Source organism: Echiichthys vipera, assembly GCF_963691815.1.
Source record: "Echiichthys vipera genome assembly, chromosome: 13".
In the NCBI taxonomy this organism is placed as follows: domain Eukaryota; kingdom Metazoa; phylum Chordata; class Actinopteri; order Perciformes; family Trachinidae; genus Echiichthys; species Echiichthys vipera.
Window position 1 is genome coordinate 23,767,899 of NC_139838.1, and position 21,918 is coordinate 23,789,816.

At 41.0% G+C, this 21,918-nt stretch overlaps 1 protein-coding gene across 1 annotated transcript in view; it reads right to left on the reverse strand.

Annotated features, from left to right (window-relative positions):
* Positions 1-9,839, reverse strand: part of myo1g (myosin IG) — a 50,557-nt gene extending 40,718 nt beyond the window's left edge. Inside the window, exons 1-10 of the mRNA XM_083925018.1 lie at positions 9,702-9,839; positions 6,313-6,521; positions 4,474-4,567; positions 4,101-4,266; positions 2,572-2,625; positions 2,304-2,399; positions 1,963-2,079; positions 1,579-1,785; positions 518-663; positions 294-408 (exon numbers count right to left, since the gene is read on the reverse strand). Of these exons, the coding sequence (XP_083781144.1) occupies positions 294-408; positions 518-663; positions 1,579-1,785; positions 1,963-2,079; positions 2,304-2,399; positions 2,572-2,625; positions 4,101-4,266; positions 4,474-4,567; positions 6,313-6,521; positions 9,702-9,796 (1,299 nt within the window). The 5' untranslated portion in view covers positions 9,797-9,839. The remainder of the gene's footprint in view (positions 1-293; positions 409-517; positions 664-1,578; positions 1,786-1,962; positions 2,080-2,303; positions 2,400-2,571; positions 2,626-4,100; positions 4,267-4,473; positions 4,568-6,312; positions 6,522-9,701) is intronic.
* Between the last annotated feature and the right edge of the window lie 12,079 nt (positions 9,840-21,918).

Below are 21,918 nucleotides of genomic sequence, written 5' to 3' on the forward strand. Positions count from 1 at the left end.
GATCAGTAAGATACAAATGAAATCAGGTTCACGATAAGAGTCATGAATATAACTAAAATATATACATCTAAAAAAGACAAATGTCAAAACTGAAAATTAGAAAATAGACAATTTGCTCAAAAAAAAGTTAATATATCAAATGTATTGTCTTATTTGTTTTATCTGCATGTGTGTGAGGCCACTAAAACACTTGAATAATGAATGATGACTTAATAAATAATAAATAATAGTTTATCACTGCACTGTATGAACATCTGAACGTTCCTGTGCTGTTGTTTGCGTGTGTTCCTCACGTGTTGCCAGGTGATGCCCTCTCTCTGGTATTCGCCTTGTTCCTGTCTGAGGATGAGCTCGATGAAGAGCTGCTGCAGCTTCTCGTTGCAGTAGTTGATGCAGAACTGTTCAAAACTGGTCGACAGCGGAGAAACAAACACTTGAGCACCAGCATCGACAATGATTCACTTATTTCCACTTGAATGAAGAGTTGCAGTCGATTTCGCAACACAGCAACACCGACCTGTTGTTGTCAAAGATCTCGAAGCCGTAGATATCCAGCACGCCGATGACTGTGTTTTTCCCATGAAGCACTGGGTTGTAGTCTTTGACCTCGATGACGCTGTTGATGCGGTTTACAATCCAGCCGAAAAGTCTCTCGTATAGGGCCTAGAGCGGGGAATAAGAGTGTGTGTTTAGATTGGTTGAGTCATGGCATAACTGTAAAATTGGATAAATGAGATAGTCAAAGGGCTTGGTCATTCATGTTAATACCAAAGCCTCATAGATCAGATGAAAATTCATGTCACAGTGATGATGTAGGCATAATTTTCTTTTCCTAGAGAAGCTGGGTGGTGCCTGCTGCCCTGGTCCTGTGTGCAGGTCTCTGCTGATCGTGGTGGTGCCTGCTGCCGTGGTCCTGCATGACGCTTCCTGCTACTTCTATAACTATAGTCATTAATACTGTCACTAGTCTTATATATTTTGTAGCCATAAAAACACCATCAGTGGTATGTCTTGCTGTATCGTAGCTGCTATTGCCCCTACTCATCATTGATCATGTTTGTCATAATTATTATCATTGTCATGTTCTGTCACCTTGGATGTGCGTGTTCCTGCTGTTCTGCTGTGTAGACTGCCATAACATGTGGGTCATGTTCACATTACTGTAGATATTATTATAGATAATGTAACGCTTTGGTTGCTTGCATCTCTGGAAGTGTGTCTGTCTGTCTGTCTTTGTCTTTCTCTCTTCCTCTCTCCTTTTCTTCCTCCCCAACCGGTGCAGACAGATGTGCGTCCTCCACAGAGCTGGGTCTGTCTGACGTTCCTGTCTGTTATAGTGAAGGTTTTCGTCTCCACCGTACTCTACGGGGGAATTGTTGGGTCTATGCCTAGTCTGTAAAGTGTCCTGAGATAACTTTTTTTATGATTTGGCACTATAAATAAATAAAATTGAATTGAATTGAAGCTGTAAAACGATTACTCTGTATTTAAAGTATTAATCTCATCCATAAGATACTCTGTCAAAAAAAATATAATAGGCTGTATGTTTTGTTAATAGACAGAGAGAGTAAACGACACCTTGACGAAAGCATCCCGTCCGAAGCAGGCCTCTTGCTCTGTGTGTCCCTTCTCGATGACCTCTCCGCCCCCCGCGGCCACAGTGCGGTACAGCAGGCTCTTACTGACGCTGTCGGCCTCTGTGGCTGTCAGCTCAGAGATGTGGTCAATGGCCTCGAGGCTCAGGATCTCAACGCTCTCACCATCGCTCTCAAACTGCACGTTACCCTAAAAAAAAACAACATCACAGTTCATTATGGTGCTATAAGCTCATCACGACTGTGCTGATGACCTCAAGAATCACAGCTTAGTCTACCTGGAATATCTGGAATATACACATAGGTTATTTTAATCCTATAATATCTGATTAACTTCCTGTTTTTAACAATCCATACTGTAACTTACCAAATGAAGAATGGAGGCCAGGATCTGGTAGATTGAGTTAATCTCCTCCTTTGAGAAGCCGATCACTTCCAGGGCACTCATCACCGCTTTGTGGTTTACGCGATCATTGTTTGTGGTCTTACAAGAAAAGGATTTGGGGTTAGTTATTATCCATCAAAAGAAAACGAGCTGCAGTTCAGAAGTTCTGACTCAAAATTTGTCTAATTTCACAAACGGTCATCAATGCAACTACACTTTATCAATCCCACTCACAACTTGTTCAACGTGAAACACATCAACATACATCAACATGCAAACTACATCAAGGAGCTAAAATGTGGAATAAAGTGGCAGAAACTCACAGCAGCTGCAGCTCCCTCTTTGGTATACGTATAAACAGAAGGATCCTTCTGTAGATGAAATGACTCCAGCATCTCATCTGAGCCTCCGCGTAGTAACTGTTAACAGCACATACGTAAGTTCGGATACAAATCACCAAATTCATTCATCATCCATCGTGCAGGAACTAATGAAACTACACAATCATTTTGCTTTGAGTGTCTGTGTGAGGTCAGGGAATAATATGGAGCATCATAGTGTAGGTTTGCAGCAGCACAGGCCGGAGTTTACCTGGTAGAATGAGTGGAAGTTCCTCTCTCCGTCTTGCTGCTGGACCACCCTGGACTTCAACAAGAAGACAAATCATGGTAGTTAATCATCCATCAATCAAACATCCATCCTCAGACTTCCTAATACACTGATACACAATTAGTCTGTGAGGACCAGTGTGTAAGCTGTCGATTGCTCCTGCATTGTCTGCCCTTACTTTAGTTTTTTCTCTAATTTACTTTCCACTACCCCAACAGGAGGAAAGGTGTTAGCTCGTCTCAAACATTTCTGGGTCAATGCTGAAGGTAGAGTAAATTATTTATTGCAAAAAAACTGAATGTATATCTGTAAGTTTGGGGCGAACTGAGACAAAGACCCAGTTTTGGAGTCCAAATGTGGTGACATGAATCCTGTGCAGCATTATTTACAGTGCAGGCAAAACAATAACAAAATGCAAAAACTGTGAAAACGAATAAAAGACCCAGCTCTGCACAGGACATGCCCCTTTAATTCTTGACTAACTCACTTGACACCAAATCAAGCCTCCTCCCGTATCAAGTAGGGCCATTAGCCGATGATAAACTCCTGTATGGCTTTGGCAGGTCCAAGTATTTAAAGGCTAAATAATAAAGCTAAGCTAAATAATCAAGTTGGCAGCATTTCTCGGTGGTCAGCAATCAGACGTATGAGTTTCAAGGTAACAAAAGACGAGTAACAGAGCTCTAAATTGGTCAAAGCCAGTTATCAGGTCCAAAAGAAGAAGTGAAAGGATCATTATAAATGGTTATTTCCATAGATTTTACCCTGGTTGATTGCTGAAAAATGGTGATAGATTGCACATTAAAAAGGTCTTTGCTCTTTAATATATCATGTCATATATGCTGTAGTGTTTCAGACAGCTAAAAATGACTCCGATCTCCAACTGCACTGCTATCAAAGTGTCTAAAAGTAACCTGAAGCAGTCAAAGAGGGGTCACCGAGATTTCTGTAGGAATAAGACAAATCACCGGTCAAGCAACTGAACCCCAACCAGCTCATTCCCAACAGTGTTTAAGTTTGAGTTAGAGTTTTTTTCTTCAAGACAAACATTCAAAACCAAACGGATTACCGGTTATGTGACCACATCAGCATCACTTACACTGCTGATGCAGAAGCAGGACAGTTGAGAGAACGTGTGGTTATTCTTGCCCTCTGAAAATGAAACTTGGCACCATCACTCACACCAGCTCTGAGTGCCAGACGGTTCTTTAACATAGCGGATAAGCAGCAAGTACCCCCAGGTGAGCCATTCATTAACACGCCGGAGCAGCAGCAGCAGCCGCTCGGCTTCACAGATACATCTATTCGTGGATGTTCGCTCACACCTCTTTGTCATCGCCTCATGCAACATTCAGTGACGACGTAATTTAAAAAGTAAATGAGCAGAACTTTCTGTACTTTCCTGGGCTCATTACGTCCCTGAAGAGCAAATGACTGGTTTGTTTTTGTGTTTCTTGGATGTGTGGAGGTCTCCTGTCTGCAGCCGGCCCTCCATCATCCCACCCACTCACCTTCTCCAGCAGGTAGTTGTTGATGTGTCCTCCGGTGGGCTCCCCGTTAAAGTTGAAGTTGATGTCCATATACTTGCCGAAGCGGCTGGAGTTGTCGTTGCGATTTGTCTTGGCGTTCCCATAGGCCTCCAGCACACAGTTGGATTTTAGCAGCACATTCTTCACACTGATTTATTTCCATTGATGGAAACGTGTGAGAAAGAGCCATCAGGGGGATGAGAATAGAGACAGAGGGAAAAAAATACTGAGATGATTTATGGTCACATCATATTCTCACGTCGAATTCTTTGTTTGTGTTGGTTTTGAGGATAAACCGTCTAAATCTACAATTCAGTTCACAGCACTGAGTTAATGAGTTTATAGCACCACTCACCTCTCAACCTCCGCCCTCTGGCTTGGGTTCGTGATGGCTGCGATGTACTGCATGATGTATTTACTAGCCTCTGTTTTTCCTGCCCCACTTTCACCTGAAATACAAACCACGCATGTTTCACAACAGTGGTGAACAGATCAGTATTGCTGCGTAATATAATAATATTTAAACAATGTCTCTTTACTCAGAAAAAGCTGTATTTCGTAAGGAAACATAAAAAGGCCACACTTCCCCAGCCAAGTTCTGGTCGACTGTTAAAGAGGAGCAATAGAAAGCATCCTGACTGGAAACATTACAAACAGGCACAGGTTGAGCAGCACTGCACGGCCCAGGAGCAGAGCGCTCTGCAGTGGGTGATTAAAAAACTGCAGAGAATGGGCATCATTTGTACCCTTCTACCGAGCATCAGTGATGTTGGAGAGGTGAAGTGCCTGCACGCACAGACCCCAAAGGACACTAAAAGACAATACCCACCCCAGCCTGTTCACCCTGCTGCCATCTGGCAAGCAATACATTAGTATTTGCTGCTGTACCACCAGACTACAGAGCAGCTTCTCTCCTCAGGCTGAGACTCCTCAACTCATTCTCCACACTTCACCATAAATCAATTGAATGGACGTTTCTGTTATGCCGGCTGTGCAAGTTGATATACGACTACCTTTTGCACCTGCACTCATTCCCACCATACACCAACGTCTCTCTATATCTACAGTATATTGTATTTCATTGTGCAACCATGGGTGCAGATCCCTCCAATTTCTGAACAACATGAATTGCCCCCCCCCCCCCCGATCCATTTAACATATGATGATGTATGAGGAATGAGGTGACAGACAACATGTATATATTGTAAACTACTGTATGAGCACTGACTAAATGGTGTTTGTGCATCAGCCGACTAATCAATCAAGTAAATGCTAGATGCAGCTGTACACGTGGTTGATGAGCCGAGTCCTTAGGTAACAACATAGCTTTTCATCTGGCGCCACACATAGGCTGATCTGAGAATAGGAACATTTTTCTCAATTAACTTTAGGACTAGGTGGAGAGATTAGATCTCTACACTGGCCTGGGAACGCCTCGGGATCCCCCAGTTAGAGCTGGTTAATGTGGCCCGGGAAAGGGAAGTTTGGGGTCCCCTGCTAAAGCTGCTGCCCCCGCGACCCGACCCTGGATAAGCGGATGAAGATGAGATGAGATGAGATGAACTTTTTTATCCATCTAGCAGTCCACATGTGTATTTGTCCTCTAACACACATACTCAAAATCTCCAAAATAAAAAAGGAAGCATTTGATACTAAACAGATATAATGCAATCAAAATACTACAACATTTCAAAACTTCAAGATCTGTGAAATGTAATTTAAAATATGTTTAGCATTTCCTGTAATAGTTTGTTTCAATATCAGCCTGTTACGTAGTCATGTTCATAAGTTACGAACTAAATGGGGGATGCAGGAGAGTGAGAGTAGGCAAAATGATTGGTTTGAAAACACTGCAATCGTGGCTCCGAATGGGAACTATTAGGAGGAAAAGTGCAGATCAGGAGGAGAATTTTTCAAGCAGTCCTTCTGAAACTTAAATCTTGGCTGCAGACAGTCAACAATAAACAATCTTCTGATTAGGAATAAACCTAAAAGTCCATAGCTGAATAGTGTCGGCCTACACTACTGTTTTAAACATCGTCTTATTGGTGGAACTTGAGAGAGTCTGATATTTTCTGAGGTGGTACGTCATGGACAAAGTCTGAGAAGCACTCCTCAGGTTTGGATTTAAAGCCTGGCCTCACACACAGCACAGAGTTCACACTTTGTAGGCCCGTGAGGCTCAAGAACAGACCTGATATGACGATGCAGGTGTCTTTGGCTCGTCTCTTCATGGCCTTATAGGCGGCGTCAGACACCGCGTACAGGTGAGGAGGGTTTTCATACAGCTCCCGGCCCCGGTACGCATCAATGGTGTCTTTGCCGTAAATATCCATCTGTCTGTACGGGTTAACAGAGACCACGACTTCTCCAATGTAGGTGTAGATACGGCCCTTCTCGAACCTGTCCCAACAAAAGAGAATACACACGGAGAGTGCATTTCACACACATGTACAGGTATAATAGATATATACTAGATGCTTTAACAATAAAGATTATGTGTGTTCATTCAAATTCTCATCTTTTATTCAAGCATTCATTTAAGAGACATTTTCACAGCACCTGGGGAAAAAACCTCAGAGTAAGAAGTTCCATAAAAGAGCATGTCATATGTAATTTCCTGACAGGAAGTGACACAAGTGTGTGTACACTGAGAGCAGGAAGTGAAACTTGTGGTACAAAGGGCGTCACAGCCTTGTCACACCGAATGTGGGTTTGTTGAGCTGGGAGGGATAAAATGAAATAATGGAGCAAAATTAAATACTGTGTCACTTTTTTGTTTGAGTGTCTTTCACTAGACATTAAAGCTGTGTCTCAATTCAGATCCAACCCTCTGAGCTTCACATTTATAGACTGATTTATCATAATGGGACAAGGCTGAAACATAACCGTCATATTCCTGAATTTGGAGGACATGACCAGTGTACTGTTCAGCCGTTTACCGGATCATCCATGTGGTTATTGTTAGCCAGTAAAGTCGGGAAATACTAGTTTTTAAAGGTTGCATATTATGCTCATATTCAGGTTCATACTTGTATTTTTACTAGAACATGTTTACATGCTTTAATGTTTAAACATCACATTATTTTTCTCATCCTGTCTTTATTCACCCTCTGTTTTAGCGCCTGTCTCTTTAAGACCTGCTCCGGAAAAAGCCCAGTCTGCTCTGATTGGTCAGCGTTTCCTTGTCTCTGCACCGTCATTGCAGCCAGGGAATGACGTCACTGTAGAGGCATTTTTTACCTACATATAGTATAGTTGTGACAACTGTACTGAAGGCCTGACAGCTTGTTCAAAGTGTAATTCCAGCGCAAAATCATCCCATTGTCTTTTTCTGCATTTAAATACATTAAATAAGCCATTGAGACAGTTTTTTTCATGCAACAACGTGGCTAACACTGATTAGCTCGGGGCAGTACGGTGAAAGCATTAAAATGTCTTTTTAACCACTAATTCTGCTGAAAATAACATCAAACCTCTGCAGCAGCATGAGAAGAGTCTCTACACAGAAAACGAGTGTTTAAGGTTGCACAAAGTGACAATAATAATAACAACCGTAAAAAGCATCTGAGTTTTTGTAAGTAAATGTACTGAGTTTCTTTAATCCTGGACATAAGCAGAAATTAATAAAAGCAGCAATTACTTATAGGTTTATGCATGGCTATAGTGAGATTTTGAGATATTTTTCTATTTATAAATCAACTACACAGAAATGCACACAGCCTGCATTCACAGACTTTGGCTTTAACACATTTACTGCACTACATTTCAGAAGGAAACATACTTCTTGAGTGAAAGTTACTTTTCAGCTAAAGACTGTACACATGATAAAGTCACGACATGTGATTCCTGCTGTTGATCACACTAGACTAAAATATGTAAAGTTGCTTGCATTTACATGTCGACTTGAAATGAACACTGTAAGATGACATATCAGTTTGATATCACCTCTGAACTTGAATGCAGGAACTTTTTACTACAATAAAGGAATATTGGACACACCAATGGAAATGTTTCATTGTAAAGTCTCCCCAGTTTCCTCACATAGCTGCCATTTACTGCCATTTTTGGTGTCCTTAATAGTACACTTTGATTTTTGTATTGTTTGAGCTGACTAAGAGAACCTGAAAGCACCGGTAATTTTGGTCTGTGGGAGCTAAACTTTGATATCTGGAAAGCAAAAGCTGCTTCAGCCGATGGGGTTCAGGTTCACTGCCTGTGTGGGCAGAGTCCTGGAGCTCCCATCCCTGAACCGAGACACAGCTGTATGATTAAGGCTGCATCTGAGTCACGGAGATGGTGTATTTTTCCCCCCACAAGTGGTTAAACGCATCCCTGAACACAGGAATATTGCTCTAGCACTAGCTGGCACAGCACGTTTAAGTTTACCCTGAGTAACGGTTGGGTTATTTTTTTTAGAGAAGTCCCCTAAGTCTTCCTGGTTACACTATACTGACCAATCACGTCACAGGCGGCTTAGTCCATGTGAGACTACATCTCATATGAGCTAAAGGGAACTCAAAGAGCCCTGTACTGCCGTTGGTTGTTATACTAAAGGCATCACTTCTACCACTAAAACTGATATCCTGTTAACCTGTTCAGTTTTCCAACCAAGTCTTGATCTCTTGGCCTTTCTGTCCAGAAATGTTAGAGATGTCCTGTTGACAGAGAACCAAACATGGGAGAACAATAGCAGTGACAACCAGCCAAATGAAAGCTAAAACAGAAAAGCAAACACCTGAACTCAAGGAAATCATTGAAGTATAGGCAAATATTTGCACAAACTGAAGTGCCTGCTTCTGTTTTGCCACTAGACAAGTCCGATCAAGCTGTGTGATGAAAGCTACGTTCACTATTTGCCAACCAATAATGCAAGACAGACGCAAAGTCAGGGGCAACTATGTGAAAAATGTGAATTTAGAGCAATCTGCTGTGCACACGTCACCTGAAAGTGTGAATGGTTTTCTCTTAATCTAGAGTTCATTTAATATTAACGGACATTTTGGTGTTTTCTGGATAAAACTGAGGACATGATGCCCCTGCGAAACACACTGAGGAAGTGAGAATGGACACTGTCTGGTGTAAAACCATCATCAAGAAGGAACAGGTGGGTCACAAAACAAGAAAAAGGAAAAGTCATATATTCAAATATTAAGTTGAACAGGTTTCGTGAGAATAGCAGGTTTTTTCCCATCGGTAACCTGCCATGTGCTTTATTTGCTTCACATGACAACCAGTGTGTAATGTGGTGGTGATCACATTAACCACAAGTTTATATCTGAGCCCCGAGGGTGAGCGGGAAAGGCAGAAGTGACTAATTTTCCCTTTGTGTTTCATCTTTATGTCCTCACTTAGCCTCTAAGATAATGTCAACTCTGTGATTTAATGCTATTGAGACAAATGTGAGCTTGTGGATGTCAGAGAGTGTTAGGTATAAGAACATACACCTTCCTTATCTGAGGAGAAACATGTTTCCCTTCATATTTCAGGTATGTGCTGTATGAAGCGTTACCGTTTGCACCTCTGACACCCAGCTGCTTGCCTTCCCTTCCCTCCCCTCTAACAGTATCTCAGGCGTCTTACCTCAACTTCAGATTCTCCATAAACTGCTCCATCGTCACCTCATCCAGCAGCACAAAGTCTGACTTCCCAAACTCCAGGCCCTCCAGCTCCGCCATCCCCGTCTGTATTCACCAAAAACACAAGAATAAAAGACAGGCGAGACGCAGAGGAACAGAAAGCGGCTTAAGGAAGACGAAAGAGAAGTATGGTCGGCTTCTGGGGCCCGGTAGTGTAGACAGTGTGTGTGTGTGTGTGTGTGTGTGTGTGTGTGTGTGTGTGTGTGTGTGTGTGTGTGTGTGTTGTAGGCGTGGCGAGCTCTTTGGTAGATTTGAGGGTGTGCTTACTCAAGTCAAAAAGAGAGAGAGAGAGCTGTGGTCTACAAGCTGCAGCACGTCACCCTGTCAGTCAGCCCATGCCCTCATGCAGATCTATATAAAGAGAAGGAGGCTATCTTTAAGAGCTCATACCACTTCTGCATCCTCCGCCATCTCTCTATTCCTGCCACAAGGCCTTCACATTTCTAAAACAGTACGTGACTGTCACAAGACTTTACTCTATTGCATTTATTTACTGTATCTGTTCTCCTCAGAAACAGGAAGCCATGTCTGACATACTGCCAGACGAGCAGTTAACCTTGCAAATTTAGGGGGTAGAAAATGGCCTTTATCTCCTGGGAAAGGATCGTGGCATTTCCTTTCTTGACTTTGCATTGGCAGTGCAAAGTGTCCCTTAGGATTTACTCAAAACCAGAGGTTTCCCAAGTCCCAGCAGAGCCAGGCTGCAACGTGAGAAACTTGTGAGTCATGACCTTGGATCTTGCAAACCAGAGTTTGTCATGCAAAATCTAGTTTGCAAGATCTAGAATCAATGATGAGATATAAACGTTTCCTTTATTAGTGGCGCCCATTAGAGGTGAAGCTCTAAGCCCTTTATGTAAGGTTACTGAGAATTCGTCAAGATGTGTCTCAAATTTAAAGTTAGTATCTTAACTTGCTCATGAGTTATTGCAACTTGTTTTAAAATTACTCATTTCGATACAAATTTATTGTCTTGTAAAATCGAATTGGATTTATGTTACGAAATTTCTTTGAGAATTTAAAGGGACGATAGCTAGATTTGAATTCAGCTCTGTGTCATGGCAGTGCGTGCAGATGAACGGCGTTTGTCAGAAATCCCTGCAGACCGAGGTAGTGCACTCTGCGGACCTTTGATTCTCTGTGCATTTAAGCCACAGATGGAGGCATCATCTGCACACACTGCCGCGGCAAAGAGCTGGTTTTAAATCGTCAAAATGTCTTTTTTGAATTCGGACGCCTGACCCAACGGTTTCTGACAAACTGTTGAAAAATAGGATTGGACAATTGAAGGAAGTGTCCAAATCCTAGAGCAGACCACCACCGCTGATGCAGATGAATTGAGAGATTTATAATGATGAATTTTGAACTTTAGCTCAAGCCGTTTGAGATAATTGCAAAAATTTAAACTTGATTGTGAACGAGTGGCAATGAGCCTGAGAAAGTCGAACTTGCAACCCACCTGCCAATTTTGACGGCTTTTGGTTGGAAAGTTTAAGCTAAATGGACTTTATACTTATAAAGCGCATTTCTAGTCTTCTGACTACTCAAGGCGCTTTCACACTACTTGTCGCACTCACCTATATGGCAGTACCTACATTACCTACACTACATACCATCTAATCTAACCATTCACACCACATTTACACACAGCATGGGGTTCAGTGTCTTGCCCAAGGACACTTTGACATGTGGACCAGGGGAGCTGGGGATTGAACCACCGATCTCCCGAATGGAGGGCAACCCACTCTACCACTGAGCCACAGCCACCCCTGCTGCATGAACACACACAACAATGAGAACAAAAACAGGGCTCCATTCACTCAGGTTCATCTCCAGAGGCCTGTATCTGTATTGCAGGTGTTCAGTACATATTTAAACTGAAACTTTAGAGTGATTCATGACTTCTAATCCGTCTGTTCACCTCTCAGCATTGTGTCATGGTCAAGATGCACTAAAGTGATGAATTGACCTTTTGTCCATCGTCAGCTGCGGGCAGTTCTCCAACAACATGTTTCAGCAGCTGTTTATCTTCACAAACGCCGGCAGTGACACAGCTCAACTCATGACTCAGATGTTTTTCTTGCACGTCGACCAAAATCCACACTTGCATTGTCTGTTTCATGAATAGAGTCTTTGATAAGGACGAGCAGCGAGCATAAAAAAGTTAATGTTTAAATACAAGAAGGCAGTTTCGAAATGCGCTTCTCACTAATGTCACACAATACTCCTACTTGTTTTTGTCACACCTTTCACTTAAACTACTTAACTTCAAAAGATTGGTTCGCCTGAATCAGGGGTGGGCAACCCTGCTCCTGCAGAGCCACTGTCCTGCATGTTTTAGGTTTCTCTCCACTCTAACACACCTGATTCTTATGATTTGCTCGTTATCAAGCAGCTGAAGCTCGTCACAGTTTGATCATTGTTAGACTCAGGTGTGTTAGGGCAGGGAGAAACCTAAAACATGCAGGACAGTGGCTCTACAGGACCCGAATTGCCCAACCCTGTGCTAAATTGTGAAAAAATGCAGCGTAGTTGGATTAAAGGGGAGACAGTATGCAGGTTACATTATCAAGGTGTCATTTCTAAATCAAAAATCGGTCAAAATGTGCTTTAAATTTAAATGAACAAAACTAAAATCAGGATCACCAATTAAACAATTAAAAAAAACATTATTTAAATGTAATAATACGACCTTAGTGTTGTATTTCTTTGGGGGGGATGTATGTATTCTATGCCCGATGTCAGCTGGGATCGGCTCCAGCCCCCCCTGATTCCGACAGGGACAAGCGGTTGAAGATGAATGAATGAATGTATGTATTTTATGTTTTTAGTCATTTGGGTAAATTAAACCTTTACTTGGCTAGTTGACCAACTAAATATACAGTTATCTTTGTGTTTCCTTGTTTGTGTGAAGGTTCTGTGTCTTAGGGTTCCTCCCCCTCTGCAGGGCTTGGCTGACGGGGCTGACGAGGCACACCTGCAGCCATTCAATCAGTACCACCTCCATATATATATACACCTGGTCTTGGCCCTGCTCCCCTGCCAGATAAGTCCTTCTTGTCGGTAGAGCTGTCCTTCCGCTTCGTTTTTGCTGCAGTCTTGCGAACTAGATCTGATGTTTTTCTTTGTACCTTGCTGCATTTTGCCTGTGTTCCCCCACATGCCTTGCCAGCCACATTGTGGAGCCCCTTGTTAAAATAACATTCTTGACGCACCTACCTAACCTGCCTGCCTCTGCTTTAGGGTCCAGCTGTCAGTAGGCTGTAACAGTTTGTAATAATGAAAAATCTTTTGTCAGACATAAAAAGCTCTCTGTGTTTTTGAGGTACCATGGCAACAAACACTAACGGGAAACCCACAGCACTGATCTCTGTGGTGAAGAAGAGACTTCTCATCAGACAGATTTGTGTTTAAGTTGTTACTGTGAACAGAAAGGTCTCTGAGTCATAACCATCAGCACCACTGCCGCCCTGTTTGAAAGGTCGCTTTTATGCATTCCTGATACAAACACTGATTGGAAAATGATGCGTAAAGGGACTTTACCATCAAAGTGAAACGTCTTTATACGTCAGAAATGAACAACACCTACCTACTGTAGAGCATTGGTCTTGACAGCCTGTTGTACTTGATGGAAATGTTGTTTTATTCTGTATAAAGGCGAAAATACCCCGTCAGACATCCCTGCACTTGGCTGTTAGATCCTCATCAGGACTTCCTCTCTCAGCGTGAGTTCAGTCGACTGTCAGACAGTGTTTCACTTCCTCTCAGGGCCGTTTCTTTCTACATCTGCTGTCGTTGTTGTGTTCAGGTGATACAGGAACAAACAACGTCAAAAGAAACACACACACACACACACACACACACACACACACACACACACACACACACACACACACACACACACACACACACACACACACACACACACACACACACACACACACACACACACACACACACACACACACACACACACACACGGAGTGCCATGAAAAAAGAATGAATGTGGAAATATAAAAATAAATAAAAAGTATATACAACAATAATTGCACATATTTTTATTTGTTTTCACATTTGTTCATTTATTTCTGTATTTTCAAAATATTTATTATTGTCACATCAACATTTGTTCTGCATTTTTAAATGTATTTTGATGAAGTCATTTATTTATTTGTATACTTTTATCTTTACCCTATTGCTTTTGCCTTCTGTCTCTATATTTCCACGTTTATTTATCATTTTATTTATTTCTCTTTACATTTCCACATTTTGTATTTATTTATTTTATTTATTTATACTTATATTTCCATATTTATTTTCTTATTCTTATACAGATGTATTATTGTAGCACAAACATAAATTTTCACATTTGATTAACACTCAAAAATCCTTCAAATCACTCAGTACTTTATTGTTAATGTAGTGTTTTTAATGTCTAATTAACTGCCATAGTTATTCTTCTGTTTTCCTACATACATAAATTATATTTTAGCCGTTCAGTTCATCACATTTACAGTGCGAGCAGCCAGCGATAATGAAACACGATTGTCCGAAAGATGTCATTCAAAGGCTGTAAATAGGCAAAGAAGTTGAATAATGTTAATCTAATGCAGAGGTTATTATTGTTTGATTATAATAAAAAGTCTGAAGATTGTGTCACCAGTCATATTGTGTTGGCATTACCCTTCACTGTGAAGTAACTGCAGAATAAGTCATTAGTATTGATCATCACATTATTCAACTTCTTACCAATATTAGGATACATGTGATATGATACATACATACATAAAAAACACTTTTGTGCTCTTACTAATTTTAGTGTCTCATGAATAAATCTTTCAAAAACAAAGAAAAGTCTGACATGAGAAGAACAGCGTCAGAGTCTAAATCAGGATATTGCACCACATAACATTCATTAATCGGACTGATCCATTTAAATGTAACACACAACAAAAATCATTTAAAAGAGCTGATTTAACAAAGAATAATCATATTTGCATGGCTGATATTATTGGCTAATTGCAGCTTAGCAAAGACAGTTTATGTCGTTATAGAAAACATAATCTAAGCTACATATCTACTGTACAGACATGATTTGTATTAATTCTCTCTTCTCACTCTATGCACGAAAGCAATAAACTGTAATTCCCAAAGTGTTTCCTGTAACGCTCAAATATTGGTATCGCAGGTACAGCAGTACAAATGTACGGTACTTTTCAAGACACCTAAACCAAACATAAGAGATGCACCGATCCGATACTTCAATTCAATTCAATTCAATTTTGTTTATAGTGCCAAATCATAACAAAAGTTATCTCAGGACACTTTACAGAGTAGGTATAGACCACACACTATGACTTATGATATCGGCCCTGATATGGATTAACTAGTTGGATCCAATATCGGATGAATGAGGCCGATCCAGGATTCCTATCCAGTCATTTCTGCAATTTCCCAGCTGGGGATCAATAAAGTGTTTCTATTTCTTTTTTTATTAATTTCATCCACAGCAATACATTTACAGCGATCTAATCATTTCAATTGTATGTTTGCAACACCGGTTAGGGTTTTATATTACATATAATATCTGTTTGCTGTGCACTTTACATGCAAGTGTTATTTATTTATTTTTGCTGCTAATGTGCACTTTATTATTTGCTAATAAATAACATGAAGTACATTTATTTGTGTTCATTTTTTTGCTTTTTTAAGAAGGCTAAATATTTATGTGAAGCCTGATGCTTTCACTCACATGGCAAGGTATACGGTTCATTCCCCCCTGCAGGAGGAACAAAGTAATTCTTCTTATTCTTTGTTCTTCATTCATTCAACAGTAGTATCGGATCGGGTATCGGCCGATACGCTCAGCTCAGCCCAGGTATTGGATTGGATGGGAAAAACTGGATCGGTGCATCTCTACCAAAAATATCCAGACGCTTGAAGCCTTTGTCGTTACACATCTAAATTATTACTTTAAACTTGATTCGCAGAAGGTCAGAGGCTTTCTGAGAGCAGATCGTCGCCCTCATGACGCCACAGAACAGAAACATTTATTTGTGCACGTCTGGTGTGAGAACAGGAACATTTAATTCCAAATGTAAAAGATTTTGGTTTTGTGATTGTGTAGATGCAATAGCTTAGTCTATATGAAATAACCCTGTGCTATTTTTGTATACCTCTGAGGTAAAAGGCAGTAGTGCAGCAAGTATATTTTCATTTCAATAAAAAGAAGTGCAAATTTAACAGTTTTAAGTGAATTATTGAGAGAATATTGTGAAATAAAACCAAAACCACAATCTTAAAATGATATGTAGGCTACGCGTCATAATTTATTCTGACCGCGTAATCGTATATCACAATATCTCGATTCAATTCCACTGAAACACGATAAATCCTCATATTAAATCTAAGATTAAAAAAACTAAGATTATGTTTTTAAAATAAATCATTATTTAAGGAGTATATTCAAACCCGAGCAAATCCCTGAACTTGAAAACATAACGGTTAAAATTATGCATTTTCCAAACTTTCAAACATGGATGTACTCAAAACCGACTTAAATGAAACCAAGACAAGACCCAGTACAGAGCAAAGCAAGCTCATAATAGGCAATAATGTTATAGTTAGGATGGATCTACAAACAAGACTGGTCTATCTTCCAAATTTCTAACTAATCAACGCAGAGATTTAGGCAATATGTGGCAGCCTACAACTGGAGCCTCGTTACAGAAAGTTCCTAAGTCTGAAATCTATCTTAGGTTAGGATAAGGTCTGTACAATGACTTGGTACCCATCCGAACCTTTGTCAGCTTTGCCCTTTTCTGTTAGCCGTTGTTAGCTAAATTAAAGCTAACTATGCAGTTAATATAAAGCTACTTAAAAGGGAGTTTAGTGTCAGGTTGCTGACATATTAAGATGACATGAATCATCGCTGGTCGGACGAGATCAATGCTTACTCCTCTTTATGTAGGCTAGCTTTGTCTTAGCTAACGTTTTGCTAACAGGAAAAGGGAAAGTTAACTGAGAATCTGGCAGGTGAGCTACCAAGTTTTGGAGCACAGAGTGAAAAAGGAGCTGAGGATTTAGGAAGGGTCTATATCATGGGCGTCAAACTGATCCAGTAAAGGGCCGTATGGCTGCAGGTTTTCATTCCAACCAAGCAAGAACACACCAAAACCTGCAGTCACAGCGGCCCTTAACTGGATCAGTTTGACACCCATGGTCTATATGGAAGAAAGGTTTCCCAATAAGGTTATCTTGTCCCTTACAGAAAGCTAGCTAACGTTAGCCAGTAAGAAGTGAAGTGAAATAGCCGTTATCATGGATCGGGCGGTATCCAGGCGAGTTATGTACATTCTAAACACAGATTTGCGACAGGACCAGTTCTGATAGTTTTGATGGGACAGGAGTCCAACAAAGCACAGGTGCAAGACTTCCAAAAAGTGGACACCTGCGTTCAAAACTCTGTTTGAAACCTGTGCAGTATCCAACAACGTGTCACTGCAAGAAAAAGAAATCATATTTGCACACGACATGGTCCTGCTCCTTTGCGTTGAAAAGAGCCAGCTGAGGTGGTTCGGGCATCTAGTAAGGATGAACCCTGGGCGCCTCCCTAGGGAGGTGTTCCAGGCACGTCCAGCTGGGAGGAGGCCTCGGGGAAGACCCAGGACCAGGTGGAGAGATTAGATCTCCACACTGGCCTGGGAATGCCTCTGGATCCACCAGTTAGAGCTGGTTAATGTGGCCCGGGAAAGGGAAGTTTGGGGTCCCCTGCTAAAGCTGCTGCCCCCGCAACCCGACCCCGGATAACAATTGAAGATGAGATGAAATGACATGGTCAAAGAAGTGCTGTCTGTCTACCTTCACGAACGTAACTTCACTACTCATTTTTTCCTTCTCCCGAATTGAAACTTTTTCTTTATATTCCTACGATTAATATTGAAAAATTGTGTAAAGAATTTCCTGAATCGACCGGGAGGAGGATGGTAGTTTTCCACCTCTTGCACATGGACCCGTTCTGCCCGACTTCTTTCATGGTAGTTTTCCACCTCTTGCACATGGACCCGTTCTGCCCGACTTCTTTCATGGTAGTTTTCCACTTCTTGCACATGGACCCCTTCTGCCCGACTTCTTTCATGGTACTGTGGGTGACGTCTTCTTCCCCTGAAAGACCCGCCAAAACAAGAAGTAGCCACCCACTCGGTCTCATCAGCTTCCCGTCCCCGGTACTTTGAAGTAGAGTAACCCTCAGCTCTGACCGGAGATGGATTTGCGATGGCACCGCTATCTTTTTCTGTGTTCTTACGACTGCGTGGTGGCAGAGAGTGGCTCCTACTCCTGGAGTTTCTGTCCAACGTCCTCCCTGTACGTCCTGACTGGTCATCCACAGTCCTCCCTGTACGTCCTGAGTGGTCATCCACCGTCCTCCCTGTACGTCCTGACTGGTCATCCACAGTCCTCCCTGTAAGTCCTGACTGGTCATCCACAGTCCTCCCTGTACGTCCTGAGTGGTCATCCACCTTCCTCCCTGTATGTCCTGAGTGGTCATCCACCGTCCTCCCTGTACGTCCTGAGTGGTCATCCACCGTCCTCCCTGTACGTCCTGAGTGGTCATCCACCGTCCTTCCTGTATGTCCTGAGTGGTCATCCAACATCCTCTCTGTACGTCCTGAGTGGTCATCCACCGTCCTTCCTGTACGTCCTGACTGGTCATCCCACGTCCCCCATTTGCGTCCTGGCTGGTCATTCAACGTCCTCCGTTTACGTCCTGACTGGTCATCCCATGTCCCCCATTTCCGTACTGGCTGGTCATCCAATGTCCTCCGTTTACGTCCTGACTGGTCATCCAACCTCCCCCTTGTAGGTCCTGACTGGTTAACCGACGTCCCCAGCAGCCTCTGCTTTAACTCATGGCTCGGACCGGACGGTCCTATAAGGTGAAGTTTGTCATTCATCGGACACACAAGCACTGAATTGTGAATGTTTCTGTCTTTCTGTATTCTCTCTAAAAGAGCCTGGCCCTCACGACCCATGTCCTTCAGAGGAACTTCTTGTGTGCGCAGTGATGCGCTGAGACCACTCAGGAGGCTCTGTAGTTCACCAACGGCTGTTCTGGCGTTCTTCCCCAGTAAAGTGATGTCGACGCTATCCCCAACTTCACACAGTTCCATTCGAACATTATGGCTGCCCAAGATACCTTCAATGTCTTCTTTCCTGAGCCGGTGTGCGTACCTAAACACATCTACATCAATGATAAAAGACTCTCTTCCAGGCCTGAGTGATCCACTCTGATCTGGTCTTGCGGTGAATGAAGCTCCGTACTCTGGAGGGGTTGGACGTTTGTTGGAAGAGCCAGACGTGGGTGAAGACGGAGAAGCAAGCGGCGGCCTGTCTCGGGATCCTGAGCTGTCGCTGGCGTGGACTTTGGAAATGGCTCCAGAGGAAACCTTTGTGACCGGTGCGATGTCCGTCTTAGTTTGCGAGTTACGAAGGAGCCGCTCCAACGACTCTTTCGCCGGTTTTAGTTTCAGGAACGACCCCTTGACACGCACCTTGCCGCTGCTCAGATCTGTCAACTCAAACCCATGCGACCTGAGGATTTCTCTCGCCTCGGCTTCGTTGGGGAAATCATTCAAATGTACGGTTGCTTCCACCGGTAAATACATCTGAGAATATGAGAGAAACAACAATGAGTTTGCAGACAACTCTGAATATGTAAAAGGATGAATTTGACTGAACATAACGTGTTACCTCAGGACGCTCAGGTGCTTTTCACTGTTAAATGATGTTATTGACGATTCACCCACGACACATGGGGGATCTTTTACAGGACTCGAGCAGCAACTGTGTACGCAAAAACATGATTAGACCGACTTACTTATGACAAACATGGTTCTTCCTTGATTTTTATAAACTCACACAACAAAAGAGCGGGAATTCAAAGTCCCGCTCCACTCAAAAAATGTGTGTTTCTAATGTTTATTTCCCCTTAAAATGTCACTAATCTATAAACCAATCGCTGCCTAATATGTGAAACACAATTCAACGAGAAAACAACATTTTGTTACATAGACGCATATTCTGTGGCTCCTGTGCTGAAAGGCGTTAAAGGGTTAGCATCAGTGAAACGTTTCTATCTTTCATACTTTTCTATTGGTGAAGTGAGAATTGGTTAAAAATCGGTATTTCCACTTTAAGTTAAGTAGATCAGATTAAAAAATGACTACAGAATTGCTGAAAGTGAGTTGATTTTGCTTGTCTGTGTGAAATAAATGTCAGCCTTTATAAAAAGATGATTCTTGTTTGATCAACATGAGAAAATTAATGACATTTTATATATTTTAACATAAAAAAATTAAAGCCTGTCTTTGTTTTTAAGTGGATCAAGCAGGATTTACTCGTCTACATGTATTTTATAATTAAAGATCAGTGCGGTGAAAATGCACTGCTACAGGAAATAAACTTAGACCCACAGTATGATATACTGTATACGTCATGTACCTCTATTAACATTGCAGCAGCTGCTGCTGATGGTCAGTAGAGGGCGATAGAGGCTGCGGTTTATTTATAACCTTATAATAATGAAGTGATTCAGTAGATTAGATCTGCAAAGATTAATCACCAACTGTTTTTATAAGTGATTCGTCGGTTTGAGGTAAAAACTAATTTTTAAAAGTCGTAATTTTCTATTTTCAGCTTCTTAAATGTGAATATTTGCTTTTTTCTGACGTTTTATAGACAAAAATAATCAACAGCGATGATCGAACGCAGTAGTATTAACATTTCAAATATATTTAGTTTCATTAAAACTATGTTTGATTGCAGTGCTTTGAAAAACTCACTGTAAAAACCGTCCAATCAAATATAAAACAACAAAAACAGAAGTTCACTCAGATATAATCTGGATTAAAACCAATCCTGTTAATCATTTATCTGTAACTGTGACTTGTTTATTGAGCTAAAACATTTTAATGGTGCTTTTAACAAACCAAAGTACTGGCTGTTATTTGCCTCCAGTAAACTAAATAATGTATAAACTGCTATGACCTGTAATTAACAACTGGAGCTTCATTTCCAGTAATCCTGATCTTTTAATTATTTTATTTGAACGTCACTTTATATGTTTAAATGTTTAAATGTTTAAAATGTGTTATCTTCCAGTGTTTTTAATGTTTGATGTAAAGCCACTTGTTGTTGAATTGTACTATAAAAATAAACTAACTTAATGCGAACACAAAGTAAAACGTTAAAGCCTTTGTGATTTCAGTGTGTGTCAATACTTCGTGAACAATACCGCAATAAAACTGTTTAGATTTTTGTCATCGTGGTTTATTTTTATAGCACAATTGCATTAAATGCCCCAAATGAGCTTCACAAATGCACATTTATGAATTAAAGCGGGAAACGACTATAAAGCCAGAAAAGTGCTTTAAAACAATTAAAAGCAGTTTATTAAATGCATAAAAACAAATGAAGATAATTCATAGGCATAAAAATAAAAAATAAATAGAAGCACAAATCCAGAGGCATAATATCAAATAACACTTTTTATGGTTGATCACAGGTAACGGAGAAAAAAATGGGTTTTAAGATAAAAAAGCTGCACCAATGGTACAATATACATTCAATTCAATTAAATGTTATTTATAGTGCCAAATCATAACAAAAGTTATCTCAGGACACTTTACAGAGTAGGTAAAGACCACACTCTATGACTAATATATGATTTAAAGTTGAATTAGGATAACCAAAGCCACATTTTCTCAGTTTTTAGCCGTGATATGAAATAAAATCAACAATGAAAATAATCATTATTTCCTGAAAGTTTCCTACAGTTGACTTTTGTGGTTTTAATTACTTTTTTTAATCACCTTTTAAGGACTTTTCCACCCCAAATATCCAGTTTGTGTCCGCCAGGTAAATAAATGAGCTCCATACCTAGTCTGTAAAGTGTCCTGAGATAACTTTTGTTAGGATTTGGCACTTTAAATAAAATTGAATTGAACTGAATTGAGTTAAAGGTCACATGAAACTCAAAGTCGGTATCATCGAAAGTGAAAGTAATTCTGTTTCAGGTACATTTAGGTTCTTTGGCAGCTGCTGTTTCTTATCAAACTATAATATTAAACTTCTGTAAATGAATAAAACTAAATGTAATAAAT